The 15,014-nt window shown below is 44.7% G+C and overlaps 1 protein-coding gene across 1 annotated transcript in view; it reads left to right on the forward strand.

The window, feature by feature from the left end:
* Positions 1 to 15,014, forward strand: part of KCNH3 (potassium voltage-gated channel subfamily H member 3) — a 337,652-nt gene that overhangs the window by 166,540 nt on the left and 156,098 nt on the right. The window contains exons 3-6 of the mRNA XM_085600263.1: positions 4,413 to 4,547; positions 5,975 to 6,105; positions 8,865 to 9,117; positions 11,388 to 11,545. Of these exons, the coding sequence (XP_085456389.1) occupies positions 4,413 to 4,547; positions 5,975 to 6,105; positions 8,865 to 9,117; positions 11,388 to 11,545 (677 nt within the window). The remainder of the gene's footprint in view (positions 1 to 4,412; positions 4,548 to 5,974; positions 6,106 to 8,864; positions 9,118 to 11,387; positions 11,546 to 15,014) is intronic.

Below are 15,014 nucleotides of genomic sequence, written 5' to 3' on the forward strand. Positions count from 1 at the left end.
CCACCCTTTGTTTGAGCATTTGGTGTGTTTTGAAACGGATTATAGCCAGGGCCACAGGATTTATGTGATGCTGAAGCATTTTACGCATAATTATGGGATTTGATACGTTAGCGTTATAATCTAATCATATGCAGCGTAAATTGAAGATTTTAACAAAAACCATCAGAAAAAGGATCAAATGTTACTAAAAATGCAGTAATGTGTTATTGCACAGAGGAATGACCTTCACATAGGTTTACTCGTCACTGATGAGGTGAAACCTTATTCCACACAGTGTTTACATGTGCAAAAAATGACAAACCAATAATGTAATACTGTCCTGCATTGCACTGTAAGATTTAGTCAAACCTGCTGCAGAATTTGGTACTCTCCTAGTGCATAATTCCAGAGGACCTTTGGTACCCTCCTGTTGTATAATTCCAGAGGACCTTTGTTACCCTCCTGTTGTATAATTCCAGAGGACCTTTGGTACCCTCCTGTTGTATAATTCCAGAGGACCTTTGGTACCCTCCTGTTGTATAATTCCAGAGGACCTTTGGTACCCTCCTGTTGTATAATTCCAGAGGACCTTTGGTACCCTCCTGTTGTATAATTCCAGAGGACATTTGGTACCTTCCTGTTGTATAATTCCAGAGGACCTTTGGTACCCTCCTGTTGTATAATTCCAGAGTACCTTTGGTACCCTCCTGTTGTATCATTCCAGAGGACATTTGGTACCCAGGACCTTTGGTACCCTCCTGTTGTATAATTCCAGAGGACATTTGGTACCCACCTGTTGTATAATTCCAGAGGACCTGATTATAGTGCTGCTGCTCCTCGGGTCCTAGAGTGAGGTGGAGCGAAGCAAAGGTGAAGAAGAGAGATGGGAGGGTAATAGGGGTAATTAGGAGGAGGCTGAGGTGAGAGAGAGGATAGTGAGAACAAAAGGACAATAGTGATGGGGAGAGAAGGAGGGCAAGTTGGATAGATAGAAAAAAGTGAGGGGAGGGCGAGGGAGAGAGAAGAGTGAGGTGGAATTAGAAGGGTGACATGTAGGGCCATATGTAGATAAATTATATTTACCGATTCAGCAATACCGAATTTTACCGATTCGGTATTTATGAATCGGTAAATAGTATGTAGGTAAACAATCGGTAATTATTACCGATTCGGTAAATATCGGTATTTATGAATAGGTATTTACCGAATCGGTAATAATGCATCCCTTCCCATTCATTCCTATGGGCCTGGAGGCCCATAGGAATGAATGGGAAGCCATTTACTATTACCGATTCGGTAAATACCGAATCGGTAATAGGGGAAGCATAATCATGGGTGGCAGGGTGTCACATTGACACCCTGTTGCACCCCTGATTCGTGCATGTGTGCACATGTGGCGCACATACATGCCCTAAGGGCATGTATGTCTGCCACATGGCACTTTTAAAGCAGCCAAATTTAGCTTTTTGAAAGGTATACGTTATTTAACATCAACTTGTAGTTGGTGTTAAATACCGAATCCTTACTACTGAAATTCATTCACTTGAGTGCTCCCTACATATGATTTAAGGATTCGGTAATTCACCGAATCTGTATTTTACCGATTCGGTATTTTACCGTTCCCTTACCGATTCGGTAAATTACCGAATCCTTAAATCATGCCTCCTACATCTCAAATGCCTAAATACCGGTCGGTAACGGGATATTTACCGAATTTCGGCCGTTACCGACCGGTATTTACCTACCTACATGAGGCCCTTAGTGAGAGTACGTTCATGCACAGTGAGCGGTTTGAGTGGTCAGGAGAGAGAAAGTAGTATAAGGTGGAAAGAGAGGGAGGGTGATGTGAGAGAAATATGAACGGTAAGTGGAGAACGTGAAGGGATGTATGGAAACAGGTGGCTTAGTAGGAGAAAGAATAGGATTATGTAAAGAGAGAAGAGAGTGGGGTGAGAGGAAGTAGAGGGTGAAGTGAGTAGGGCTGCAAGGTAAAGTGGGGATTAAGGAGGGGAAAGGCGGAAGAGAGGAGGGTGACATGGAGAGAAAAGAGGGTGAGAGTAGAAAAAAAATCAAACCTTCGGGTTTAAATCTACAAATACAGTTAAAACTAGTAGAACCCTGCAATAGGTATGGTATGCAGCTCGCACCCGTACAAGATCACTCAACATGCACAGACCCAGCTCTTAGACACCTGGGAGTCTCTGGACAACCCCACTTATCTTTATAGCCTACCGATTCTTCCTAATGGCCTACCCAGGTCCCAAAACCTGGAGCCGGGTCTGATTTCTGTCACAGTCTCACGTACTCATTCTAGACCATAACTCAGCCCGACCCTCGCTTTCTCCTTTGCTCTCTCTCTCTCTTTCAATCGATAACTCCCTCAATCTTTTTTGCTCTGTGGCTCAGGGAATCAGTCCCACTTGCTTTAACGCCTTTTTTACTCTTTTACCCTATCACTCACCCGTTTGCTCTTTACCTCACGGTCGTTTATGAACATGTTCTCCAGATATGTACCGCTTCAGAAAAGTGAAATATAGATTTCACACAGCAGATCCGTTTTGGTTGAAAAAAGTGAATGGATTGAAATTCAGTTAAGGGAAATAATTCCTTTGTAGATGCCAAAGGCATTGCCTTCCAGCATGCCAGAGCTATTATTTCTGTTTACGTGTTTGCTCTGCCATATAGATCACCAGAGCCTACGGGGAGGTGGATGGCAGAGCGCTGCTTGCTGCCCATCTGTGCTGAAAGCGGAAGGGCTTTAAGAAGTGCCCCTTACTCTTTGCCACAGCAGCCTTTGTTTTCACAGCTAGTCCGTGGCCGAAGTACACTGGGAGCAGGGAGGCAGGCGCTTAACTAGTGCTTGAAATGGAAACATAGAAGTGCAGGTACCCTGTACCAGAGTACCTGCTTGTTTCTGAGAAGTTCTGGTACGCTCCAATTAAAAGTATTACGTCACTCTTGAGAAGTGCAGGTACTCTCCCTCACAAAATAAAAAAGTGCCAGTACTCAGTACCGGCCCATTTAAAGCACTGGGCGTAACACGAAAAGTTGGGGGCCCCTTGCAGAATGTGGTGAAGTATCCTAAATCTCCCATACCTCACAGATTCTCTTAGGCCTTGGGTTGAATGGGGGCTGTATCCTGAATGGTGGTGGCACCCCTGCACTTTGGGAGCTGCAGAGACCTGCGTTGCACCCATGAGGAAGAGAGGGTGTGCAATGGCTGGTGGCCAAGACTGGAAGCGTTCGGTCCTGCAGAGTTATTTCAGAAATACACGTTGCATGTTAAAATGCTCGGAGACAGAACTTCACTGAAAAAGCGAGCATTTGCAAAAGAAAAACAAAAAGGTTGCCCTTTCACTCATCTGAACGAGGTTCCTAGCTGTTTTCCATTTTCTATTTGCTTTGCTCTGCTTCCCTCGCGACTCTTAAATATCCCGTGAGCAACGTCTTCTGGCGCTGGAAAACCATGCGAGCCAGTAATGATGTTCGGCCTGGTGAGAAATTGGAGCACGCGCAGGCGACCAGCACGGAGGTAACGCAGGTATCGGCAAGTACGTTGAGTAACGCTCATTGTAGAGACGCGTCTTCAGTTTCTTCCTGAATTTCAAGAGGTTCCGAGTGGGTGGCACGTGGAGGGGGCAAGGAGCCAACGCACCCCGTATGAGAATCATAGATTTGGGGTTGAGTGGATCTCTCAACGACAACGGGCTGAGTCTCCCACCTAGAATTCCAGAGATGACTTTGCTCAGATTTATGTCGGGCCCAGAGCAGCTCCTAGTTGCCAAAGAGGTTGCAGAAAGCCCTCCACCAACAGGTGAGCAATGAACATTGCTATCCTTTCGACAACTTCATTTCCTGTGACCTGTTCAGTTCCAAAGACCGCGCAATATCACTGTGATGTCAGCCATAAGCTAATACGTTGTCACTCGTAAGTTTTTTTAAATTGATAACTCTACCCAAGGGCAAGAAGTAATTGGATGAATGGACAGGAGGGTGGCAGGATCATGTTGGGGAGTCAACAGGGTGACTGGAACCATATGGGAATATTGAAAGAGATTAGCGGAGGGGTGACAGAATCATCCGTTGATTAAGGAAGGGGATTTGGACTGGAGTGGTGGGGGTGAGGTGTTTTTAAAGGGTGTGAAAGGAGAGGAAGAAATGTGCGGTGGGTGCATACTCTGTATAGCTTTTAATTGCGCGAGATTCAACATTATCAAAGAAAATGAACCTCAACTTACACCTGCAGACCAAAGGTTAAGAAAAGGTGATTAGAGCACTGCAAAAGTCAAGTTTTCAAGACAAGAGTCCAATTTGTGAAGATCTTGGGGACCTTTGTGTGTTTTTTGAAAACCACATGAAGGCCAAGAGAACATTCTTTTCTATGCATGGCTCCTCCCAGATTTGTAGTTTAATTCTGCACTCTTTCCTCACAGGTGTGCCTTTCTGGTGTCTTCTGGATGTGGTCCCGATAAAGAATGAGAAGGGTGAGGTGGTGCTGTACCTCGTCTCCCATAAAGACATCACCGAAGCTAAGGCCCGAACTGGGTCCGAGAGCTGGAAGGAATCAGGTGAGACATGAGCACTGCCATAGCGCCCTGAGGATGTTGGCTGAGACCAGAGTATTATCAAAGCGCCTAAATGGAGGAGTCGAACACAGTACCGTCATGAGTCCCAAGGTTCGGTTCAACACCAGAAAACAGACACATTGGCAAACAATGGAGTGTGTTTGGAGTACTTCAACAGGGCCTGAAGTCATGCGTAAGGCGACTGTTCTGCTATAGGGCCCAAAGCAAAAGTTGGGGCAGGAGTACTGGCCTGCGGGAGTTAGGACTGGAGCACTGCCCTTGTTCTCAAAGCTGAGGGTGAGATCATAGTATTGCACAGTGAAGTAGTGGGTGTAACAAAAGCACCGTTATTGTGTCTTGAGCCAGAGTGAGACCACTTTTCTCCATGGTGCCCAAAAGCGATGGTGAGACAGGAGCGCTTCCCTGACGACTAAAGCTGGGAGGAAGTCTGGAGTACTGTAACAGTGGTAAAAGTTAGAGGAGGGACTTCAGTACTGCTATTGTGCCCCAAGCAAGGGTGAGACTTTAGTACTGCCATAGTGTTGAACACCCGAGGTAAACCATATATTGCAACAGTGTAAAAAGGCAATGGTCAAAGCACAGCACTTCTGCACTGGAGAGAGACAGTAATAACCTATAGAACTGTCAGGCAGCACACCATCAGGGAGCGAAGAAATACTGCCATAGTGATCAAAGTCATTGATAAGGGTGGAGCACTGCTATACTGCCCAAACCGGATAAGGGCAGAGGTGCATAATTCAGACTGAGGTACTGCCACATCACTTAAGCGGTGATCAGACTGGAGGAACTATGGTCACGAAAATCATGGAGGCGAGCCTCAATGTCGCCCTAGCACCTGAAGCTGTGGAGTACAAGCATCAGAAAAAAAGACGCTGGTTAGACTGGAGACCGCCATGGCACACAGAGCAAGGGTTCAAAATCTTCTGCAGTACATTCAGGAGCAATACAATGAGGTGGGGCAAGGCTCATTAAGGCTCACTCCAAAACAGGAAAATGCTCATAAACAAAAACAGTTACTACCCCAGAATAGGTTTCCTCTCTTATGAACTATGCTGCCTGGATATGGGCCCGCCCTTCTAAAATTAGGTGGTAAAGGGTCATTCTCTTGCTACAGGGGAATCATTCTTAGTATTTTCTATCCTGCATTGATTTCAGGGTGTGTGTCTTCCAGTCTGTAGTCATCTGGGGAACATGTCCTCCAGCCATTTGAGGATATAGGCTCCAGCATTCTTCCAGTCTGTAATGATATGGAGCATGTGCCCTGCAGTCTTTGGTGATGTGGAGGTAGATGTCCCATAGCCAATAGGGATCTAGGGTACCCATCATCCAGTCTACATTGATTTTGAGGTAAGTGTCATCCAGCCTACAGTGATTTGAGGCTCTTCTTCCTTTATTTTTTGTCTCCATAGGTGGCCGCAGGCCATACGGCAAAGCTGGGGCTAGAGCATTCAATGGCAATCGCCGCAGAAGCAGAGCAGTTCTCTACCACCTGTCGGGTCACTTACAGAAGCAGGCCAAGAACAAACACACTTTAAACAAGGTATAACCAATCTGGACAAGATATGACCAACCTCACAGATATGAGGTGGACGTGGTATGACCACCATTGGCAGAGTAAGGGGGCTTTGAAAGGGTGTGAAGTTGTGGGCTGGGAATACTCCATCCAAACTATCGACAGGTAACAATATTGTGACCAGAATGGTGAGGGACAAAATAGAAGGATAAGTATATATACACTTGTTCTATGCCAAACTCCCCGTCAATATTACGGTCATGATATTGTGACCCATCAATATTTTGGAATCAGTATTCCCTACTACAATGGGGTGTCAAGTCCTTGCAATAAAGTAGCCCCCATCAACAGGTTATGATCATTTTTGTCTGAAAGTGGCACAGAGATGAGAAGGGCGAGGAGGGTACAAGGCAACATGCTACAGAAAAGAGAGGATTGACACAAGGAGAGGAAAAAGAGATGGATAGAGGTAGAGTTTATGAATGGATGGCGATGAAGAGAATGAGGAAAGATCAAGAGGAAGCGAATCGCAAGAGATGAAGAAAAATAATCGAGACTGGAGAGATTACTAGAGTGAAGAGGAATAGACAGAGATACAGAAAACAAGCATCAAAAATGCAATAGGTCTCGCCTTTGATTAAGTTAAAGCCATTTGCTTTGCTAATGGTATTGTATAGCAAAGCAAATGGCTTTAACTTAATAAAATGCGAGACATGATCGGATTTTCTTTTTTTTTTGCAGTACTGTGTTATATAATGCAAACTTGGGGTATAGGTGTATCACAGACGGACACTTTCATTCATTGTTAGGAACGGGGAAATTATGTGATTTACCCAGAATCACAAGATGTTTGAGTCTCCCGCCAAGACTCAAACCTGGTTTCCGTGCTTCAAAGTCGGCCATCAAGCCAAACTGCCGGGAGGAATGGAGAATTGGGGAGCTGGAAGAGGGAGCCTCAGAAGCACACACTCCTGGGGAAGGGGGGCTCCTTACACCAAACATTGCTTAGATGGGCCCTGACAAATTGCTTCGGGTAAAACATAAGAGGAAAGTTGCCTAACATTGCTTCGAGTGAGGTTGTAAGAGGGAAGCCTTTTACACGGTCTACGTGTTGGGAGTATCACGCCCAATCACTGCTTTAAATTGGGAAGAAGAAGGTACCCGTGCTTGCTTCAAGATGACCGAAAGGGCACACGTGTTGTAAAATACCACACACGTAAACTGCCTTGCGGGGTAGAAAAGAAGAGAACCCCCTCATGCTGCTTGATAGGCTGATGAAAAGCCCCCTCGCACATGAACTTAAGAGCGAGTATGAAGGGTGTCGCCGCTAAACCACTACCCCCGAAAGAAATTTTAAGTGCAGATCCCCACGTCAACATCACATCGAGAGTGTAAAAGATGCGTTAGTTTGGTTGGATCACGAATTTAGAGAAGGAATTCTTCACGGATGTATCCACCCAACTGTACCCATGTAAAGTGTGATCGGCCATAATGATCAGCAGTGAGGCGTGGCGCACCATGAGTGTTTCATCCTTATAGTGCAGTATAGGTTATCCGGAGCCAGAATGGAAGTCCTAGACCGTGCAGAGCGCAGAGTGTACGCCCAAAGTTGAAGGTCTTTCTATGACCAGTGGGTGGTCACAGTATATTAACAGCAGAAGGCATTACAGTGAGACGCATTTGCGGAGTGTTCTCTATACGGTAGAATTTTGAGGTTGTAAACTGAGGTGCTTTGGGAGAGCTCTGAGGGAACTGATTATACGTATAAACGAAGTTACTGAAGGGAAGCGCCTGAGAAGACCTTTTTATGCCCTACGTGATGCTTATAGTGAAATGAGGCATTATTTATGTGACGTGCATTGACAAAACAGTATTAGGATGACCACTTTTTAATTTGTTTGCGTTTTTATATAGCGCAGACTCGACCCGAAGGTATTGGAGCGCCTTACATGAGCACCAGTTACGTTACACATTATATAAATAGTATGAAACACTAGTGAACATTGCAAGAGAGAGCCACACTCCGTGTGAGAAATATTGGTATAACTGTAGCAATACGCAGTGGAGTGCGGTGCATTGGCGGAGCTGCCTGCGATCCCGGTTTTGCAGCAGCAACATTTACTATAGTCGGTTGCGTTGTCCGAGACGGGGGAGGTCGCGGGGGGGTGTCGGGTAGTGGAGGAAAGGGGTTATGATGGCTGGAGTGCGTGCTCGCCAGGCAGCCACGGTTTAGCGAGATGCAAAAATAAACACGCGGCGGAGCTTGTCTTTATGGGGCCATGTGTTTGAAACACATGGCCCCATAAAGATAAGAAACCTTTTGCGACGGGAGGAAGTCAGACAAGCCCGTCCAAGTGGGCCGTCTTAAAAATTAAAAGGATACGTCACAAAGTGCTCTTTCCCAATGGCTGGCCACCGTTTAGCATAAACGGTGACGCCAGCCAATGGGAAAGAGGGGCGGGGCTTTAAGCCCTTTACAGAATTCCCTCAGAATCATTCAATCTCACCGAGCGAGCTGCACATGTGCGCAGCCATGCTAGCCGAGACCTAAAAATGGAAAGAGAGAGTTATAAGAAGAGGGTGGTGCATGCTGAAAGAGAGAATGATGAAGCCTGTGAAGGTAACACATGTCTGGCAAATGGTTGCATGTGAGATAGATAACAAGATGAGCTGAAAGTGGTAGATGTGTCAAAAATACACCAACAGAGAGTTCTATAAGAATGGGAGATGGATGTGAGACAGAAAGAAGCTATTAACAGCCCTATTGTTCCTGCTGCCTTTTTCAGGGTGTCTTCGGCGAGAAACCATCACTACCGGAGTACAAGGTGGCCTCAGTTCGCAAGTCGCCCTTAATCCTGCTGCACTTTGGCACCTTCAAGGCTGGCTGGGATTGCCTTATTCTGCTGGCCACCCTCTACGTAGCCGTCACTGTGCCCTACAGCGTCTGCTTTAACACCGCCAAGGACGAAGGTGGCGCACCCTCTCCACGTGGACCCCCCAGTGTCTGCGACCTCTCGGTGGAGGTCCTCTTCATCCTGGGTAGGGCTATGCACACAATTGCGCCTGTTGAAAGGGAGGCATCAGAAGAATACATTCAAAGTAGGCAGTTCACCCACCAATTGAGCACTAGCCAAAAGGTGGTGGACCTCACTCCGGGGAGGGCCTGGCTGTTGCTCGAACTTCTTTACCCTGGATGTATCTGTTTTATATCTTGATTGTTAAGGTCTAAATTCCTGTATGCTCTGTAATGGATGTGTTTTTGAAACATTTAGGAATCCCAAAAAAGTAGTTATTCAGAAAATCTTGTCTTTTCCCGCCAACACCAAGCCTTAAAGAATATTCAACTGATCACTCAAAAGTAACAAGTTTAAGGCCAACATTTCAAGTCCCATAGTGAAGACGCAGAAACCTGATGAAAGCTGCAAAGTTGCTAAAATCATACGAGGGTTTTCCTTGTTTAGGCAAAAAAGAATTTAAACTTCTAAAACAAAATTCTATGAGTACCAATATTTTTACAAATACTGCAAAATAATGTCAAGTTCTGCCTTGTCTGTGTGAATGCTGGCAAAATGTGTGGCAATGTGTTGAGTTCGGCATGATTTCGTCAGATGAATTACAGTTAACAAGAGGAAGAGTGCGGGGCTATATCACAGTGTGGTTCACTTGGGGATGCCTTCCTGTGGGAGTGTCGAGAACATCACACTTAAGCTAAAAGTAGGCCTGTCTACGGATGGAAAGGATGGTTTTACATGTCAGTCATATTGTGCAGTCTTAAAATTTTAGTCAGGCAGACGTTTTAGTACTATGAGTCAGAAGTGTTCGTTACCCGTGTAAACTGACCCAGATATATTGCTGAGGTAGACTCAGACAGACACTGTCATACAGCCCTGCTCTAGGAATGAGTTTCAAATTTAGCATTCCCGGGCTAGGACCCAAAGCGACCCCACACCTTCATGGTAATGCTCTCAAAACCGCCACCAAAGGTCCCAAAAATCTTCATGAAGTGTCCTCAATATACCTTCACTGTCTTAAACAACGTTATGAATTGACCCCAAATATCAACAACAAATGAGTCCAACGGCTTCCAGAAATGTCCCCAAACATCATCAGAGATCTGCATGTCTCCCTAAAACCTCCATGAAATGTCCTCAGGCTATCTGGATGAAATGTTGCAAACCCCTCTGATATCGGGGTGTCAATTGGGAGTAGGTATCCCCATATTGACAGCCACTAGACAGCTTTGTGGCCCAAGTGATGAAGAAACATGCAATCTCATGTCCTCTGGGTCCAAGATCAGAGTGAAAGTTTGTGCTGTCACTATCACTCCCTCTATGAATTTGGTATAATGACTCCATTGCACGAAATGCCCCCATTAAAACAGCATCTCATATTGCCAAAATTACCATGAACTGGCCCCTAAGATCGCTGATTACAGTACTTAAATGTAAACCTCATGACATTTCCCAAAAGATCAGCATCTTTCCCTGTTAAATGTTTACTACATTTCTGCATCAAATTCTCCCAAAAGCCCAGTGAAATGTCCACAAAGTGTCACCATCTAATTCTCGCATATGTTCCCAAAATCCTTATGGAACGTCTGAAAATCTCCATCAAACTTATCATCGTCATGATCCCAATGGTCTTCCTGGATGGAGAGAGTAGATACAAGTGTGCACCCTTGGCAAGCTCTGCTTCAGGTACTCCACAATGACATAGTTAAATAAGGCTGAAGCACATCTGAGATCACTTGTCCCTTACCCAGGTACATCGCCTAGATGTCCAGCCTTGACTGATCAATGCAGGGTTTTGCTTTCCGCAGTGCTACATCGGAGGTAAAAACTGATGACAGTACAAGAGTAATGGCCCAGTAAGTTAAGCAACGCACGCTTAAAGCTTTCCCATTTCACCTTTTTGTCCCCCAGCATTGCACGGTACTTAATTCACCAAAACATAATTGAATTGAAATGAATGATTACATGTTTTTGACCACAACCGCCTCTGCCAAATATTGATCATGAATTCGGCTCATATTCCCTAAACACATCCTTGACCTTTGGATTCCATCAAGTTGAACTGAAAGAACAAGCCTTTGCTACTTTCTGTGAAAATGATTGCTGCTCATATGATTATCTGTGTGGATTTACCACTGAGCAGTGAACCCGCTTATTTGATGCTACATTGCCATGCCACAATTGTGATAAAACCGCATCAAGGATGGAAAACGGAGGGAACCGTTTTTAATGCATGGACTATCAGTTGGCAGAGCGCCAGTGGCCAGATTTTCACACCATTTCTCCCTCCTCCCACAGACATCATCTTGAATTTCCGCACCACCTTTGTCAGTAAGTCCGGCCAGGTGATCTTCGACCCACGGGCTATCTTCGTGCATTACATCAGCACGTGGTTCCTCCTGGACCTGGTGGCTGCTCTTCCTGTGGACCTCCTCTACGCCTTCAAAGTGAATGTGGTGAGTACTGCGAGCATCTCTTCAGTCTGAGCCTGTTGGTTGAGTACTCAGTGAATTGTTTAGGGTTCGGGTCAGTCTACGTTGTACACTCTACAGAATATTCCACACCAGCGGATACAGAGGCTAGTGCCATGTCTACTTGCTTTTATTACTATTTTTAAACTGCTTTGTTTTATGTTGTGATTATGTGTGTGTGGCTTGGTGCGGGTCATGCTACATAAGTGTTGAGCAGCAAGCCATTGCGCTCAGCTCTTGCCGTAACCTTTTTCCTCAATTTTGACATTTTAAACTTCATACCTTTTAAACTGCCCATCTCCTTATCATAGTTTTCCCTTTGCACGCTCCTTGGCACTCTGGGGTTGGCGGGCTGGTTGTCTTCAGCCTGTCTATTTAAAGAACATGATCCCATGGACGTGCAGCAGATACAGAGGCTAGTGGCATGCCTACTCGCTTTTATTATAATTTTTAAACTGATTTGCTGTGTTTTATGTTGTGATTCTCTGTGCATGGCTTGGTGCGGGTCACGCTGCATGAGTGTTGAGCTTTTTACAACAATCGGTTTACCTCTGACACCATTGATCACACAATGTTTTATCAGCTAGTCTATTTAATGACTGCGATTAGAAACAATTTTTTACTTGCTTAATCAATTTGTCCTGAGCGAACACTACTTCATCTCACGTTGCACATTATAAATACAAAATACAGTGATAGATATTTACATTTGTACAGTGACTTTTTGACATATCAAACATAACATTGCAATGAATTTGAAAAACAATCGAAAAATCAATTTTTAGTGTCAAACAATCAGAAAGTCAGTTTAAACATTTGTCCGATATAACATTGTCTTTAAGAACTTTAGCTGGTTGACTCCTATAGTTCTTGCTATACTTGCGGTCCTGGGCAGAGTCAAGTTCAAAAATAGGTGGTTTTAAACGAGCAAACCTAATTAATTTAATGTGTGTGCTCGAGTGGGTGTTGTTTTAAATTTGTTTCCCCCACTAGTGTTTATGATCTCTGCTTTTTTGCCAAGTGTGAGCAGCAAGCCTTTTGGCGCAGCTCTTGCTATAACGTTTTTCCTTATTCTTGAAACTTTAAATTTCATACCTTTTAAACTGCCTATCGTCTTATCATAGTTATCCCTTCGCTCGCTCTGTGGTCCACCGCAGGTTTATTCCCGTTTGGGTGGAGAGAGCGAGCAAGCTAATTTACATTCTCTCCCCTACTTTCGGTTGCGGCATTTTCGGTTGCAGCACTCCGTGGTTTGCGGACTAGTTGTTTTCAGCCCGTCTATTTAAAGAACATGATCCCGCGGACTCATAGCAGACGCACCACTGGCGCGCCAAAGGCAAGTCCGTCCGCGCCCAGCTGTCGCCAGGAGCCAAGACCCCTGCCCCTTGCAGCAGCCACTCCTTACCGAGATACACTTATTCTATGGCAGAACTTAATCACATTAGCCAGCTGGCAAACAAGGCAGGCGATTTAAAAGGGTGTCTTGCGAACGTTCTCTCTTCCAACTTGGTAGGACCGTTTTCTTGTATACACTGCCATTTCCAGAGTCTTAAAGAAAGATTATGGGGGGTGTACACCAAACCTTCGTAGACCCTTTAGGCGACTCGGAGCCTGAATTAATCACTTCTGTGAATTCAGGTAGGCAGGCTTCTCATAGCCCCACCTATAGTTGGAGAGCCTTTCTAATAAATGTAAGATCTTTGCCCAAGCACTCGATTTACTTAATTCCCATCCCCCCTACGTAGGATTTCTAACAGAAACATGGCTTAAACCCTTTTCTATTCCGCCTGTTAAGCTAGCACTCCCAGAAAAGTATCGATTTTTTAATTTAAATAGAGATAGCAAAGTAGGTGGAGGTGATGCTATTGTCTATAAATCATCTCTAAATACGGATACGTGCTTAGATGATATGATAGAGATCTGTTTTTACGATTGAAACTACACCCCAGGATTGCTGGAGAAGTGCCTTAGTATATCGCCCCCCGGGTCCTCTTGATGACTTTTCTTTCAAATTAATGGAAAGTACCGCTCCCAATGTAATCTCTTCTACACAATGTCTTCTATACGCAGTGAAAGTAGTGAGAATGTAGACGCGGTCCACTTCTAGGCAGATATGGCCTCCCAAGGGTTGGAAATGATTCATTCAGGGCCTACCAATGCTGCAGGTTATACTTTACATCTTACTCTCACCCACACAACTCGCGTAAACTCCGACCCAACCATACAAGTGATTTGGTCTGACCTCTCATTGATCAACTTCCAGATTAATAGTACTCAACTGATTGGCACACCTATCCCTCCTACGGGGAATACTTAGAGACAATGGCATAACATTTCAGAAGACGCGTTCTCAAAGGAGTTTATACCGCCTACTTTTGATAAGCCCGGGGATATTAATACAAAGCTTAACTAACTCCATCAAGCTATAATGGCAGCTATAGACATTTTGGTTCCAGTTAAGATACAGCAGTCCAAATCCCAAAGAAAGCATGCAGTCTGGTTCACTCCGGACCTACGTAGGGAGAAATCCAAGGGTAAAACATTGGAAAGAATTTGGCCAAAAACTCAATCGCAGGCAGAGAAAGAAACATTTAAATCAGCTGTAACTTCCTATTATAAAAACATTAAGATAACACGGAAAGGATATATCTCCACGCAACTAAGCCAATCGGTTAATTCTACTAAGGGACTCTATACGATTCTAAAATCATTTACGTCCCCAATTGCCTGCACCATTTCAATCCATGTCTCTCAAGTTTTATGTGACAACATCTACAATTTTTTGTGAAGAAAAAATTGACAAAATCTATGACAAATTTCCTAGGGACTCCGATACTTCGGATACCTCCATCTCATTTTTTACAGTTCCCAGAAAGAAAGATGCAGTTTTAGCAGGCTTTCCACCCCTGCAGGTTTCTAAAGTTGAAGAGATGCTAAAAACGTATAAGTCAGGTTCCTCTATTGACATTATGCCAGCCAGCGTTCGCCCTATTCGCCAAGCATCTCGCTCCTTCAATCTGCACCTTATTAAACCACTCCCTGAACGAGGGGAAAGTGCCCCATGTATGGAAAGCATCTCAAGTTCTTCCGATCTGTAAAAAGGTCCATGCTCCTTCTACAGAGCTATCTAAATATCACCCCATTTCACTCCTTCCGCTCATGAGCAAACTTCTTGAAGTATGTATCAACTCAAAGCTCATGGAACATATTGAATCCCAAGTATGTCTTGATTCCTCACAGTCTGGTTTTAGACCAAAATACTCTACCGAATCTACCCTTATAGGTGTCACTTATTAAACTTTCTCTAGATAATAACAAGGCAGTATCATTAGTGCTGCTGGACTTGTCCGCAGCCTTCGATACTGTAGCCCACCATAAGCTACTGCAAAGACTCATTGAAATTGGTATGGTGGAGCCGGCCCTTCAATGGCTTTCAAGCTTTTTAGAGCAGCGC

This window comes from Triturus cristatus, chromosome 4_2 (genome assembly GCF_964204655.1).
Source record: "Triturus cristatus chromosome 4_2, aTriCri1.1, whole genome shotgun sequence".
In the NCBI taxonomy this organism is placed as follows: Eukaryota; Metazoa; Chordata; class Amphibia; order Caudata; family Salamandridae; genus Triturus; species Triturus cristatus.